The 17391-nt window shown below is 41.9% G+C and overlaps 1 protein-coding gene across 1 annotated transcript; it reads right to left on the reverse strand.

Annotated features, from left to right (window-relative positions):
* Nucleotides 1-4673: 4673 nt before the first annotated feature.
* Nucleotides 4674-17147, reverse strand: LOC110977316 (ras association domain-containing protein 2-like). The gene is given in 10 exon segments (XM_087129791.1): nucleotides 4674-8414; nucleotides 8769-8825; nucleotides 9191-9287; nucleotides 9873-9992; nucleotides 10453-10606; nucleotides 11410-11853; nucleotides 12898-12944; nucleotides 12947-12978; nucleotides 13278-13397; nucleotides 16988-17147. Coding segments are annotated over 9 exon segments (1089 nt in total). The 5' UTR covers nucleotides 13337-13397; nucleotides 16988-17147; the 3' UTR covers nucleotides 4674-8335.
* Nucleotides 17148-17391: the final 244 nt, after the last annotated feature.

The following is a 17391-nucleotide window of genomic DNA, read 5'->3' on the forward strand; positions in this document are numbered from 1 at the left end:
CTTCCTTAGTTTGTGCTTTCTTCAGTTCTTGTGTGTTTGTTTGCTTTCTGAAGAAAGTTCGTCCACAAGTCAGCGCTGGTCGCTTATCAATCTTTATTATCTTTTCAAGAGACCGCTGACACCCGTCAGTGTTGCAATCTACTGACGGCTGCGTGGAGTTGATAACGCCTGACCGCCATCAGTTCAAAACTAAGCGTCAAAACAAAGCGAGCTGCAAAACATTAAAAGATACCGATTCTGATGAGTTGGTCCTATAAAACGGAGCGTTCCTAACTCCAGAATTCTTCATCCAATATAATGTTGCATTCTGTTGCTACTGCGGTTTGAACGCCATCCAATCTAATCTGGTGAGAAAATACCTGTTGCAATCAGCTTAATAAAGCCACAGAAATTCCAGAGATGTTTGGTCGCTTTGAAGTCGTCAATGTACCTGCCTTTGTGTTCCATATACCGGCCGCATCAAAAAGATCAAAGAACACGCCGATTGGTGGATGTCCTGTTTGTTAAAGAAAGACAATGGTGTTTTTAATTAGTCATATGTTAAGTAATTAACCCGAAAAGAAATTTTTCGTAGGTGGAACGATAGGGCTGATGACAAAATAGTGCCCGTTCTTTGATCTCGGAAGAGAGACTAGGAAGATTTATCATTTCCTTTGATTGTTATAGTTCAGCTGCATTTTGCTTTTGATTGCTTCGGTTTTGAAGTGGTTGTTTTGATAATATTTTCTTGGTGGTTTTGAGGTCGTTCCCCTGTCTTGACTTTGTAAACAAGATACTCTTACAGTAGTAATCGTAATAGTTTATCGTACATAAAAGTTTCCATTTTCCCAGTAATTCAGCCTCTGGCTGCTATTGAGTTTTTAATAATAAACCAAACCAAACCAAACCATGCAGCACACACGGTGTCCGCTCTGTTACTAATCCCAATATAACAACAGGATGTGGAATTCCCACACCAGCAGCCGATTTTCCGAATTAATGTGTAATTTTAAGGCAGAACAGAAAGAACGCTTGGAATTTTACAATTTGCTCCTTTTTGTGTCCTCGCATTGCTTAGGAAGCTGTTCATGCTCAGAAAAATGTTTCATAAAGGTGCTTGTGTGATTCAAAGATATTTCATGTTATAATTTTCTGACGACACGGAGAGCGTAATTTTTAGGAGTTCGTTCGGCAACTTACACGTTCAGCCTAATTCCACGTCGGCCTGACTCGCTAGTTTATTGTTCTGTTATCATTTTGATTGTGTCGACAGGACTGGATTTGTCGTCATTGTATCTAAAGTTGCGCATCACCAGATCACCCCTAGCTGGGCCCGATTACGTGTGGTTGCACCTCTCTCAACATTCCAATCTGCTCAAATTGCCACATAATTTCTAAATGACATCAGCCGAAGCCAATATTGTCAGTGGCAGCCTGGGGCAGCGTGGTAATATGAATGTTCGAATTCTTTGAAGGACTTGACTTTGCCTTGTTGGGTGACGTGAGATAGATTTACCGGCCCCAAAGGTCACCTCCTTGGTGGCCAATAATCTCTGTGGATATGACGTACGTACGTTTTTATGAATAACCTCGAAGTTACAATGGAAGATCACCATAGGGAACAATTCTCATCTCCCCACAACGAGCAATATATTAAGACTCCTTGGACTCCTATACAATTGAACATTACCGTTCCTTTCTGTATACGGCGTAACTTTGGGGTGACTAATTCTCTTTGGGCCCCATTATACATTCACGAGGAATTTCATATTGAAAGAAAATGTGTTGGTTTCACTCTACCTGAACAAAACGGATTTGCGAACTGGGGGAAAATCAACAGACACCAGAAGCTGATCGATTCTGTCCAAAGCTCGAGGGCTCGTGCGATCACCCCACCCCCGGCAGCTTTTCGGGGGCCGGGCCTGCGACAACACCTTACCCACGCGACTCTGCCCCGAGTGCGCACCAAGGCGGCCCGCCCACGTGGCAAGGGGTCCTTAAAGGTGATATCGATCCACGGCCTTTTAATGATCCGCACGCGCGGGGATGGCGAAGTCACGTGGTCAAGATGGGTCGATAAAGGACGGAAAGTACAGCCTTAAGAGCAACTTGTCAGGCGTCCGGACAAGTTGCGAGTGAAAAGTGGAATTAACTCTCGCTGTGGGTCTGGCTGTCTGTTTTTTAACTTTCGCGTGCTGCTTAAAGGAGTTGTTCAGCAATGGGTGCACAGACACAATTCCCCCTTACTTAACTGATCTCCACAGCAACCCTTTGCAAGAACAAGAAACTTTTCAAATCATACGATTAAGCCACTATGCTCACACTAGATCTTCAAATACTGTTTAACTAGAAAGTTGTCTCCCAAACCACATCAAGAAAGCACACCTCGATCAATTGTCTCTCTGTATGGACGCGATGCTAACGAAGACACCGTATGCAGCCACATGTGGTTCCCGGACACGTGTACTTGAACCAGCAGTGTGCTCCTATGAGGCATTTAAATTTGAAACATTGTGTTTGAGCGTCGAGGCCCAAAGAGTCGTTGCTCCGTTATGGAATTCCTCTGGAAAATTGTTCCTTGAAAGAAGTTGGTTTGAACATTTGTCAGTGGTTTGGGAGACATATGGACCACGAGGAGTTAGATCGTCCACGCGGCTTCTTGACAGATTCACGAGAGATCGTCCAAGATGTTGCTGCTCCTTTAAAGTGAACCACCTGTTGTTTGTTTTTCAAAGGACTCACAAGTATTGGCATCGCCATTAATATTTCATAGTGACACATTCCACGATTGAAATGCCTTCTATAGCTTCGCAGTCGATGAAAAAAAAGTCCCCTGGGATTCTTTATACCACGGGACCCATTTTTATCAACACTTGTCCTAAAGCCGAGCACCGCCCTCCCGCAAATTCCAAAAAAACATCTCTGCGGAGACCGGGCCATATTCAGACAATTATGCCGGGAACTATCGACCGGCAAATTAGCGGTTTGCAGTTTTCATCAATTCTGTTAGAGCCAGCGCCCAAACCTTCCGACAATTCGCATAGATGCCAGTCCATTGCTCTGCGATCTTGTCACTATATTTATCGGTTAAAAAGTGGAAAAGATACCCACGGAGCTCTGGAAGTGCCATCCGACTTGTTGAAATCTTGACTTATTTTTTTCTCAATATGACGACATCCTTAGATAATTTATTCCAAGACGACGATATCCAGCACGTGTGATGTCTACCCTTTTACGATGTCGTCTTTCCTTGGTAAATTATCGCAGGATGTCGCCATCCAACTTTTACGATGTCGTCATCTCGAGATAAATTAGCTTAGGTTGTGAACATCTTGCCTGTACATATAAGACTTAAAGGTTTTCATGGTGAAAGAAACTAGATTGAGAGTAAAGATTGCGGTAACACCATGTAGTTTATCTCTTCTTTGAGTATGTGTGATTCTGAGAAGAACCGGGGAATAACTCGAAGACGGACAGAGTACACTGTTCGAAACGTCGAGTTATTCCCCGGTTCTTTTCAGAACCACACATACTCGAAGAAGAGATAAATACATGGCGTTACCGCAATCTTTACTATAAATCTTGCCTGCACATGTCGTTATCCCGAGAAACAATGTCAGAATGTCAACATGTTGGATGGCACTTCCAGAGCTCCGTAGATATCTAAAAAAAAAGGGGAAGGATCTTATGACTTGAATGACATTTTCATTTTTTTCCAAGAGAGCTTGGTTAATAAAACAAACCTAAAAAGTTAGGGCAATTATAAGTTCTGGGTTCTCCAAGGTGACTTTTTTTTCCCTAATACACAGACCACAATGAAATGACGAGACGCGTTCCAGATGTTTTCCTGGAAAACAGACGTAATTTTAATACAAAATGGTCGGCAAAATGTCCTTTAATTTTCGTGGAGTGCCGAAATGTTTATAGGCATAGAACTTCAAAAATAGAAACTTAAATGGGGGTACCTGGCCAGTCTTTTAGTTGTGGGTTTCCATATAGCATGTCCAGCATGATACATGTAGGCGGTTTTAGAATTTCCCTCAGTCCAAAATAGTTTTGGGTTTTGCCATGGATACCAAATGAAAGACTTCTATCAGTCAAGTGGTGGGTTTCTGCTCGCCACGAGGGCGCCAATATGCTTTAAAAATATAGTGGTGGTTACAGCTAGCGGTTGTTGGGAAGTTGCACTTGGCAGCTTGCTACTCATCCGACTGGACAGTGTGTCCGCAAGATTATCACAGGCCGTTCACCTGTGTCATTCTGGTCTGTCGCTTGAATTCAACCAAAAAATGCATGGCTGCTAGAAATGCTGTCTCGCCACACCACCGTTTCGTGAGTGATACATCGTCACCGATATTAATTGCCCGATATAAACAACAAACAATTTTTGACTTGCGAATCTCGGGCCACGACCAATGAGATAGAGTCAGAGGCCGTGTATTTGATGGCTCCAAACGATCCTTTTTAACGGGTACATTGCCCATGCTTTGCAAGCATGTTGAGGGCGCTGTGTATGTTGAGTAACACGATCATTGCGGATGAACGGAGTAAAGTGAAATTCTTGATTTGTTAGTTTTTTTTAAATGCGATTCGCTGGCAGTGGCACCCATTTGATGGGATTTTTTCAGCAGGGCATAGGTGCATAAACTTTACTCAACTGAATGCGTGTGATGAATACAAAATTAGTAGACGTATTTTTCAGTTAAAATTTTTATTGACCAAATTGGAGCACCTGGCATTTATGGACTTATAACCCAAATGAGAAATGTCTGCAACGTCTATGTTGCTTTATCTTCTGTAAACGAAAAAAGTCTAGAACAATACTCGACATATGAAATCAGTGCAATTAGTTAAATCAGTGCAATCAATCATTCGTTGGAAAACAAGCAGCTGTGTGCAGTTTCTTGTAGAAATATATCGCCTTTGCACACCATACAGACATGGGTTCAACACCCGGCAATTTCAAGATTAATTCACCTGCTTGCATTCTCCACACGAGACACTCGGATTCTGAACATATCAACAAAAAGTAAAGTATTTGGTGTAGTAAATTTCCATTTACTACACCAAATAAGAAACACACCAACAGTGAGTTACTATGCTCCCAGCTGGATAAAATCCACGATATTCTTCAAAATCTACATCTCATTAGAGACGATGGTGGGCATACAAGAGTAAATACTTTTCAAAAAGTCATCACCATCATCTCGCGTTGACGATATTCAGCCTTGCATATGAAATATGAAAGCAGGAAAAAAAGTCTTCCCTCGATTGGGTAAAACTTGCTGAAGATGTGTGTTGTTAAAATGACGAATGGACAATGAATGGAGTGTACAAGAGACATGAACTACATGTAATGCGATACATCAGCCACATTAACATAAACGTACAGTAGGGTGGACCAGGAACTCCACTGGTTATGTCAACATATCCCAATTTTATCACCTTTTGTAGACTTTAATCACTGAATTATGGTACAATTTTATTATTTTTTTGTAGACTTTAATAGTTGAACAATACACACATATAATCAGTGACAAACACTGATAAACTCTTGATTAACCATATTTCTCCAGTGCCATTTAACACTCCTTAAGGCACAGTCTGTACACACAAAATCAAACCCAGGAATTGATACCCAACATCGTTTGATTAATACTCAAGATGTCATGTAGCTTCGAGTTAGGTGGGAATGTTTTCTTGTACATGGGAATCTTTACCTCTTTCTACCATTTTACCGCTAACAACTGCACACACATTGCAGTATGGAGCATCTCAGTATTATTGCCTAGATCGTCAGGCACTTCCAAATATTCATAAATATATAATATCCTTTCATCAATCTAAATCGAATCTTTATATCGATCCATACATTACTTTGTACATATACAATGATTTAAACTTTAAAATTTCACTGTTTACAAATCATCAATACCATATAATAATACCATATAACTTGGCGTTTGACATTTTTTCAGTATGTACACATATTACAAAAACTTCGGATATTAACCAAAATATACTTTCAAAATATATTTTCACACAGACCGAGTCAAACAAATTTTTCTGGGGAAATACATGTACATGTAGAAATTAGAATCACAGTTGGTGAGGGTTGACAAAAATTGGTAGAATTTTTGAACAACTTTCACCCACAGTTTATTGAAAGGAGCTTCCTTTGGATCTAGAGAGAGACAGGGGTCGTGTTGGGAAGCCTGGCAGTCCAGAGAGCTGTAAATTCAGGTCACTTGTAGGTGACACATTAAAGCCTTGGTCTGCAGAAGCTTCGGTCACAGAGAGGACACCGGCTGATGCCTCGAGAGGCAGATTTAGACCATTCACTATTTCAAAAGGGGGGCATTTTAAGTAGAATTGAGTGACCTTATTTAGAATGCTTTGCAGGAGTTTCTGATACTAGTGGAAGTGATTTGTTTTTTGTACTGACGGCAAGCACGGCTTACCGTGCAAAGGCTTCGACTGTGACACCGGGGGGGGGGGGGGGGGAAGGTACAGCTAGGCTATTTAATAATACATGTCAACTGCACATATTATATGTACAGGGAAACGTCATGCACAGGTGGACTTGTGAAATGTCAAATTATCTAACAATGTGCAAAACTCTTCTATGTGCATTTCTCATGCGCTCTTGTATGTCAAGTTTATTGGCAGAACGGTATCAGACATGTACAAAAAAGCAATGAAGGTATTTTAATCAAAAATGAAGATCACAAGGGCCGAAGTGGATTGTGAAACAAATGACAGTGAAGTTGTGAATTAGACGAATGTGTCCGTATAGATGTGTTTATTTTACTGAAAAAAATATTTGTAAATATCAAAAATGTTTCATTTTTCACGTATCTTTAAGTTTCACACATGGTAGCAAATATATATCACACTGGAGACACATGTATGAAATGATGCTACATAGGTCACTGGACAGATTATCAAGTACATCATAATTGGAGATACACGTATGTAATGCTGATGAACCTCATTTAGGTGGCATATGAAATATAAAAACATGTTAAATGAAGGGTGGGTGATGCCATGTGTGACACTGGGTGGTGAGTTTGATCATGGGTCACACAATAATGCATGAGATGTAATTCTTAGTCTGATTCCCTGACCTGACAATAGGCTATAAAGGCATACTTAAATCACAGTTCTTCAACCTTACACCTGAAACTGTTTTTCTGACTTGGCATTGGCTCATAAATACACAAATTTTACACTCAGAGGTACCTGAGCATTTATGATTTAATTTCATTGGCAATATTTTTTTTCAGAACCGGGAGGAATTCCTCCAAGTTTGGTCTAGTAATGATACTTTCAGCTACCTGACTTTTGTTTTAGAGGAAGCATGCTGACAGGGAACCAGACTATGCCTTTCTGTGAAAACACAGCAAACGCTGGTACGCTGAAGAGATAACGTGCACCTTACCACTCCAGCAACATCCTACCATAGTCAGGACATGCACAAGCTCTCAAGGAACTCTGCATCAACCTCGCTCCCATGCATGGCTTTCGCTCACTATGCTAACCACTAGCCGCTGTCTTGCCCTGGTTATGGATCATTTGCATATTTTAAAAACCGTTGGTTATTATAATTAGACACACTGTGGCTGATGTGTTCTGGCTTGGTGGAAGTGGGTACCAAATGAGAAAATATATTTTTCGAGTTGTTTGAATGGAGTTAATAGAACCCTTTTTTTACCCAAACAGTCCCGAATCCTCCAATTTGCATATAATTTTGAATGCATTTTTGGAAGTTACAGTTAATTCTCTCTCCACTTATGCAAAATTTTACAAAGATGTCAAATTTATCAACAATACTTTAGATTTATGTGGCAGATGAACGTGTAAACAGTGTTGTACTTGAATCCATCACATACATGTATATATGCAAGCCCATCACAGGTCATCCAGTCTTGAGACAAGTTACAAGCTACTCAACTGAATTCCTACAGAAGTGCTGCTTTGTTATTCATGCCGTTAACTGTGACTGGTCTTGTGAAAGAACTTGTGATGGATTCAACGACAACACAGCTTAAAACCGGGCATTCCGCTCACCTCTCTTGCATGCTTGAGTACATCCCTAAGCATGCAGAACATTTAAAGTCACAGATATTCAACTGAATTAAGAAGGTTCATGATTGTCTCAGATTCAACGTAGAAGTTGAGACCTCTTAAGACCATGAAACAAAAGCGGTCTTTCATTTTTTGTTCTCCCTATTACTTGCGTCTGGTCTAGTGAAAGGTCTCAATGATACTGCTGAGGTTACAAATGCTGGAGTTTTGTGACTGGAGACCTGAAGTTGTTCTAACCGGCGAGGGGTTGCTGACGATAATTTTTTTTTTATTTCTTACCCTTGCTCTTCTTGTTTTTCTTCTTCTCTTTGTTCTTGTGCTTCGCATTGAACTTTGCCTCCTTTTCTCTGGGAAAAAACGAAAAAAAAAACACACAAAGAAAAATAAAAACACTTTGGAAGGCTTTCAAATATTGAAGGTGTCAAAAATCAGGTGTGCAACTTGGACTTGACAAAAGCGAGGAAATTCCAATCTCTTTAAGACTTTGTGTGGTGCGTTTTAATATTCCGTAGCATGAGTGTGAAGTGAAACACGAGGAAATCAGCTGATCCGAGGAAAAGTTGCAGGTCTGTGTAAATGTGTAAATAAAACCATTTGGGTAAAAATTTCGACTCAAGGGGAACAGATAGATTTGGCTAATGGGAAGCCAAACTGACACAGGCAACACTGTTATTTTTGGAAGAGGAGGATAATCTACTTACATTTCTGCTTTGAGTAATGCCAATTTCTTATTTAGGGTGGCTCTGTATTGGACATATCTAGGAGAGAATAACAACAGGTGAATGACATAAGCTGAAATTAACAAACTGACAAACTACGCTGAAGGGATTGGTGCACAAATGCCAGGTATGAACAAAATATTTTACTCTCTGATTTTGCAAGGGGCAGGTGTAACCGAACACGGACATCAAGTGCAATTATCATTCAGAAGGCACTGGCTCGTGTGGTGATGACAAGAGCTCTGTGGGCCACCAAGAGGCCACCAAGAGAATGAAGTTAATTTCGACCCCTGTCTCATTCAGTCATTAGTTCAGCCAACTTCAAACGAGCGAATTGCATACGCCACGTTTTTTATGCCTTGATCTTATTTAGACCCAACTGCTTGTGAGACGTTCACATTACCCTCTGCCGAATCTTCATGACTTCTTTCTCTTCCTCTTCTTGGAACCTTCTCAAGATGGCTTTCAACTCAGGGATGCGCAGATTCACATATCCCGCCAACCTGTCGTTATCACGGAAACAAAAAATTCTGATTGAATAATCCAGTCCTGTTGGTGGCACTGCCCTCATGTGCGTTCTCGAGCACGAGGTACATGTGCATGTTGGCAACTGGCAAACCACCCTACAGACCTCTGCACTGATGACGTCACACTTTGTTTACCCATGTGTTTTCCTATGGGGCTCAGTGGGACTCTGGGCCCGAGGTGGCTCCATAGGAAAGTGCACATGTAAAACACAGTGCACAGGGCCATCAGTCCATACAGCTCTGATCTGCCTCGAGCAGAAGCACCCCCTCATCGGTTGAAAAAAGCCATGCTGGTAAGGAGTGTTCACTTTGTGACTGTAACAAGTGCATTTCATAGTTGCTTGTGAACCTGCAGTTCAGAAGTGCAGTTCCCACCAAAGGGGCCTCTGTTTGCTGGGTAAATTGCGCCCTCCTCTTGGTTGGGCAAGGGTCTCATCAGCTGGAGAGGGACCCCGTCGTGTGGTACCACCAGCATCTCGACATGGTGCCCAATGCAGTACTGAATGGGCTTCTGATTGTTGTTGTTAGATTAGTCTATAAGGACAGGTCAGGGTGCTTACCTCAGGAGATATCTCATCTGACTTCTTCTCCTTGATAAATATCTTGGCCACATTTTCATTGGGGCCCAGCTGCACTCTCTTCAGCAGTGGAAAGTCGTTCATTTGGAATGCGTGCGTTTCTGTGGAAGACATCAAATCTGAGATCGTTATCTCGAAATAAAGAAAGTGGGGAGCTTAAGTGGTGTTTCCAATGGTTGGGATTTTAGGATTTAGGAATCAATTTGGTATTCCAAATGACAAAATTTACGCGTAAGAGCTTCGTAGCCTATTCGGAAGAATAAGTACATGTATGTGGGTGGGAATGAATGGTGCACAGCACATCCAAGCCGATGGCCTTCTTGCACCTGAAATACCACAGTGACATATTTGTACGCATCTGAAAAGGAATGAAAAAGCTGTTAGGATGTAGACACTTAGACTTTGTTGAAACTTCAAAATAATCCACAGGTTGGGTAAGGGAGGAGGCGGCTGAGACGGCAAGCCTTTGGGAAGTTTTCTTAAAAGACAGTTTTACTGATCTGAAATTGATGAGAGGATGGGATGGACAAATCTTTCAGAGTTTGATGAAAGGGTACCGACCTCCGTTATGCAAGACAGAGTACAGGTTGAACTCGTCCAGTCTGTTCTCCACGGCAAACTTCTTTAGCAGTAAGGCGATGACTTCGTATGTTGTCTGCCTGCTGGACACCCTCACGTTGGACACGGTTCCGTACTTGGGCCTGAATGCTGCAGTCTGAGAGGAGACAAGTGGCAGATCAGTTTATGTACATGTACAAGTGAGTTTGATTTACACACCCTTTATGGACCTGAGGACAAGAGATCTACAATTTGTAGGGTCTCAAAAAACCTCTATGAACTTGCCATGGTCCACACAGTGATTCTCAATCTCTGATGGACACTTTTTCAGAGGGGTGTTTTGGGATTAAAGTTATCTGAGACAAAAAAACAGGGAAGAGTCACGGATATCATAGTCATTTTAAGAAGTGTACACAATAGGAGAAAAATACATTTTTTTCCCCAAGTTTTCTAAACTACATGTACAGTGAAACAAACAAATGACCAGGTTCATGTACATGCAGATAAAGTGTGCATGAATGTTCACCTACATGTTGTGAATAAAATCCCTATCAAGAAATTATGACTCTCTGGATACAGTGAGCTAATAAGATGGCACCTACTAGAGAGACAAGCCCAATCCAATCTATACCCAGCAAGAAATGAGACCGAGGGGTACCCCCCCAACATGTCCAATCCCTATACACATTCCAGACTATTGTTACTTAACACATCCCCCCAAGATGTCTGAAAGGAATTCCCCAGATTCCTGCGAGACAATGACCAACACAAAGCAGGGGGGGGTTCTTTCCGTCTCATACCTTGCTGCATATGATCCGATCAGCTCTGTCTGATTTTGGAGTGGTTTCTTATTTAAGTCAGTACTGAACTTGAACGCAACATTCTGATCCCAGTCTCACGATGTATGACACTGGAACCTACTCACACCATTTAGCACAAATGCAGACCAACGACACTCACCTTACTGTTGTAGAGATGGCCGCTGAATGACATCGTCCTCCTCTGCAGGTTGCACCTTCGTGGCACGGTGGACGTCTGGCCAGCCCTCATTACTACTTTCTCCCCCAACGTATCTCTGTCTTCCTCAGCGCCCTCCTCATCTGCTCTGTTGTCGGCCCCCGCTCCCGTCTGCTCCGAGCTCCTGTCAGTGTGCGTCTGGCCAGACGGCTTCTGATCCTCACTGCTCTGACTATCTGATTCCTTGTGATCTGATGGCTTTGTGACGGAGCCTTTATTCTCGCCACCACTCTTCAGGATGCTAAGGAGATGCTCGTCCAGGCCATTTTCGAACACGACGCGCGTGCTTCGGCGTTTCCAGCTCAGCTCTTCCTGTTTCAGGCGAATCACTTTTTGCGTTCCCCAGTAAATCTTGAGCATGCCAAACAGAACAGGCATTCCATTCTCCTGCAAAAACCACAACATTAAAAGCCAAGTGCTCAACAAGGTTTCCCAACCTTGCATGGAGGGGCATTAGACAATTTTTGTCACATCATGTGCTTGGATACTGTAATTTCGTTGGTGGAGAATGTATCACCTGGCTGATGTAAAAAAAAATCATGTTTCACAGGTCAACCTCATAAAACACTTCATGTTGTAAGCACAAGCCAAGCCCCCATGCACACTTGAGACTGGGAACGACAACTGCTTATCCAACAGGAAAGCCTGCAGTTATCAGAGGTTGACGCCGGGATTTATTTCATTTCTTGCCTTGTGAGGATGTAACAAAACAATTGTTGACTGCATTGATGTGGTACATGTAATTTTTCGACCTCCTCCTGTACATAAGCATGGAACTACTGCACAGTGGCATAACTACTGACTGGTTGGGGAAGGTCACGTACCTCCCTCTCCTCAGTAGAAGTCCTGTCCCCATATAGTCTTAGCTACAAGAGAAAGTGAATCTGCTTCCAGCTAGAGTCGCTGTGACAAAACAGGGAGGGGAGCACAGGCTTCACCTTAGTGCTGTCACTACCTTACCACCACAGTAAAGTCATCTCATAAACCTTTTGCAGGTTAAGTTTGAATAAAATCTGGTGTCCGAGTTTTTTAAATTCACCTGAACATACCAATTTGAATTCTCCGTACTGAAGACACTACTGGTATACCTCATGATTTGGGGCAAGCTTTTCCTCGGTAACATGTACATAAGAGACAGCTTGCCTCAATACACATTATTTTTTCAATGGATAAGAAGGGCACAAAGGAACCAGTCCATTCCAGGGACGGTGGTCGCTATGCAAAAGGTTACTCTGAATCCCGAGGTATAGCAACAGCATTAGCCTGGGGAATTCAAATTGGTATGTTTACGTGCAATCAGATTTACAACTAAATCAGGGTACCAGATTTTGTTCAAATTTAACTCCCAAAAGGCTTACTCTGGTGGCTGGATATGTCTTGGGCTGTACGTACATGACGTTCTTCCGCAATGGTCATTGGGAACCTCCTTACCTGAATGACTTCCAGTTCTTGATTGGTCTTACTGTCACTCAGATGCATGTGAATGTTTTCAACTGGGACATGAACGTTCCACTGAAATGACAAATGATATCATTCAATTACAATAGAAAACCAGCAAACACTGCAAAGTGGAAGTAAAAGTGGAACTCTAGTCAGGGGTGCAAAAAGAAACAAAAGAGCCACAAATTAATATCTAAACAATGGAACGTTCGATCCCACTAGAAATTGAAGCTGTGCAGCAAGCACAACTGGTGAAAAGGTCAACACTTGAGTGTCCAGTGTTTACGTAACATGTAAGACACATATACAGGACTTTTACTTTCAGTACAATGAGTTTATTCATGTAAAGACCGATGAGGAAATGTACAAACCTTTGAATGATGGTTCTGTAGAACCGATCTTGGTGTTCCTGCAGATCTTGGGAATCCATAGGGCTTCAGTATGGTAGGCACGTTGACATCCAGGAAAACATAAACATCAGCTGCAACTATCTGGCAGCAAGCAAATCCGGGGAAAATTTCACCACAGACTAGAATTTTTAAAACTCACCCCTACAATGCGACTTGTGCTACAAAGTACAGTGTACTGTGCATGTCACATGTACATGTACACACAAAATATGTGCATTTCATTCAATGGGGAGCCTAAAAGTTTCTGAAAAGTATTCTTTTCCTTGGATTATAAAGTTAATGTGATTTTAAGCAACAGTGTCATTAGTGAGGCTGGAATTATGCTGATGCTGGACAGATCAACAGCTGTCATGGGGGAAAAACAGTTTACCTACATCGTTGGAACTGCATGTAACCTGCAGAAGGCAAATTCAGGCCAGACACTGTGGAGCAAATGAGTGTAATGTCGCCAGGTTGGTTTTCCCCCTCGGCAAAATGCATTGGGCAAGCTCCGAACTTTCTCGACGTGGTTCGAGACTACAGTTGTTACTTGGAAAAAATTTAGTCGCTGTCGGTCAAGCATTTGTCGCATATCCGTGTGGCGGTGCCGGTAGCACTTGGAACTAGACCACTTCCCTGGTGTTGTGTAAGCCACAACTAAGCCGCGTTGGGCCGGCCTCTCACAATACAAGGCAGGTCAACATCCTGTGGTAATACCAATCTAGGCCACCCATCCAGTCCTGTTGAATTATGCTGTGATGTGCATTGCCCAGCTTGTCTTGCTCTGCCGGAGCATACTGCCGGCGAAAGGACTGATTATGAGCCAGAAGCAATCCAGTACAGTCTGGAATATAATATGTGCTTCTTTGCAAATTTCTTTAAGATGTACAAAATGAAAGTGTATAAACAAACAGTACATGTACATGTATTTGTACATGTACACGCAATGTATTCAACCATTGAAACCAGTAGCTGGGAAGGCAGAGAGGCACACTGGGGCAAGACAGAAATTTGAAGAAAAACTGTGCCAACGTCAGCAAAACTAGGACAGAGAAAATGAGTTAATTGGGCTTAAAATTCTATTTTATGATGGGAAAAAAGTCCTGGCTGTGCACTGGCTACAATTGCTGTTTTTAAAGCAATAACTTTAGGTTTAGATGTTTGATGCATTCAAAAAAAGAAAAGAAAAATTTACGAAGGAGTAAAGTTAATTTGGGTGTTGAAAAAAAAAGAAGAACAAACAAACAGAATCTGAAACTGAGTTTTGTGCATGGTTAGATGCGGGAAGAGGACCTCAGTATTTTAGAGCCAACATTTCTCTTGGCCAAACTTGATTTCGTTGCAACAAGGTTAGGATAATTAAGAAAATAAATCCAAACATGTCATAATAAGGTCACATGGCTAAAACAGCCACATTGAGTTCTGAACAAATGAATCATTTCTATATGACACACAACTTGTGTCCTTGGACAATCTAGTCACTACATGTACATGTAGGTCCCAGTCTAATATACAACCATGATGTACATGTACATTACACTCGCATGTACCCATGTGACCTTTGAAGGAAGGAAGGCACAAAGTACAGTACAGTACATTTATAATGAGTCAAGGGAAGTCAACACTAGTCTACTTACATTTTGCAATGTGCATACATGGACAGTTTCACGCTATCAGTTCTGTCTGTCATTTCTATACATGTATGTGCGAAATCTGTTTGCAGTTTTGATCAAATCAATAAACTTACATCATACTGGTAATAACTACTGCTCATTAATCTCTGTGACCTGGGTTCAAATCCTGCCTGGGTCAACAGCTTGATTGTTTTCCAGTACCTAGGATGTCAGGCACATCTCTCTGCCCGACTCCATTCAACCAAGTACACGCGAAACTGAAAATAAAAATCTTCCTTGTTATCTCTTTGTACTGGTTTCTCAAGGGCTTAGCACTTTGGGGGGCCTTCAGTTTATGACCAGAAATAAAAAGAAGCCTATCACGACAGTGAAAATGCTAATCTAACAAAGTAACAAAATCAGTATACTCTTCCATTTCCCTCTTGTCCATGTTTCTTCTTACAATCTGCCATTTTTCCCCTCTCCTAAATCCTCTTTTCTTTACAACAATTGGACACAGTTGGGCAATCACCTGATTGTGTTTGATGTCTGTACATGGCCAATGGAGTATTTAAAAACATGAAGTAAAATTATTGAACAAAATGGGTCAGAAATTTGTCATTTTAAAACTTGTTTTGACCGACTCAAAAAGGTGTTTATGATTGGGAAAATGTATGTGCCTGGCTGGTCACGGTAAACTAAAGTATACGACTGGACAAGCGCATTTATTCCCAAATTAAAAATCAGGAAATCACTATGGTGATTGCTTGGGTACCGGGATTTCAATGAAATTTAATACTCATGACGTTTCCTCTTGAATTGAAGCTCTGAAATGAAGCTTACACCACACAGGTGTTCATTCAATATCAGGACATGGGAAATAAGCACTTTCATGGTAATACATGGAGGCCTGGGCGCTTTCATGCTCAGCCTAAAGGGGTAAAAAGGACACACATGCTCATGGTTGGACATGCGGGAAGTTTGGTGCCATCGGACAGCATGATGGGCTGGGTATACGGCCTTTTGCAGTGTGTTAAAAGATGGCATAATGACGTCATGCCAGGAGGAGTGCTGAGCATAGATGCCAATCCAATACTTTCGTGCTTCCAAATATTTTGTGTTCATTCCAATATGCGCTTGCATTTAGTAACTCATGTTCTTTTTGCCCTTATCCGCCCCAAGCTGAAGTGCACCCCCAATCGGCAAAAGACAGACAGACCTGGTTACAAGCGGGTTCTTACACGCGTTATGCGTGTACGCAAAGACCATACAAGCCGAAATAAATTAGTTACGTGAACTCAGAGTGCTCCGTGTCAAACATGCATATACTTGTGCGTCTCATGGCGTGCCTATGCAGTGAGTACCCAAAAAAACACGCCCTCATTTGTTCCACTCGGAGTGGATGACAAGATGGCGCAAACATGTATGGCTGTGAAACTAACCTTGGAGGAATGAAAAATACAAACACTAGGACTAACATGTGTGATGGTGTATATAGTCTTCAGGTGTCTTATCTCGCGACGTAATGTGAAAAGCAATGAGACTTGACAGTAGGGGGCGAAATTAGGGAACCTGGTGACTACACGGTCATGCACGTTACATGTACATGTACTATGTAGGCTAGGCCTACCTGTACCAGGAAATAAAAAGGCAGTTAGCCCGAGTGCCGAGAAAGTTGTTTGTTCAATTGTACTTGTAGAGAGTCTGCTGCAGTGTGTGTTATTCACTGTACATAATTATTATAACCTCCATTCAGCCATACCATGATTACATCTGATCTGTCCCTGTAATCTAAGGAAGAAAGGCCCGGACCTCGGAATTCAATCACAGTGCAAGTTTAACTTCCCGGGCTTCTGGGTCAAGTTTGCATAGGTCTACACATGTACGTGTATTGCGATTGATCGTGTTTGCTGTAATGAACACAACACAACACAAACACTGCCTGCAGCTGGATGGACGTCTGTTGGCAACACGTCACTCAAACGTACATGTCAAAAGCAATTTCTTTCTACGCGTATATTCCTTTCTATTCTGTAAAATTTCACTTCAAAAGGTCTAATAAAGGCTATGCTTACTTACAATTTATCACTCAGTTCGACTGCGGTAAAGTTGCCCGGTACCTATTCATTACATGCAATTTTGTGACCGATGTCCGTTATCGGATCGGTAATCCCCACAACAAAATGACGGCGTATTCCATGTTGTACATAACCTTAACCACTGATAGTGCGGTGAAGTACGTACATATTATTTATGTAGTCTTTTCTCAAGGCGTTTTACTCTTCCTCCCTGTTGTTTTTGATACTCTATGGTTGCGAGAGGGCGTCGTTGAAATTCGCAGTGTACGTTTTCACGTCATCCCAGAGCGATCAGATGATGTTTTGATAGCACAACTCCCCAGGCTCCGCGTGAAAGGGTTGGCGTGCCTTGGTATTTATTTGATGGAAAGCCGACTTTAAACTGACAAAAATTCCCCCTTCTGT

Source organism: Acanthaster planci, linkage group LG19 (genome assembly GCF_054643075.1).
Source record: "Acanthaster planci isolate LZ-2023a linkage group LG19, COTS_SCS, whole genome shotgun sequence".
NCBI lineage: Eukaryota > Metazoa > Echinodermata > Asteroidea > Valvatida > Acanthasteridae > Acanthaster > Acanthaster planci.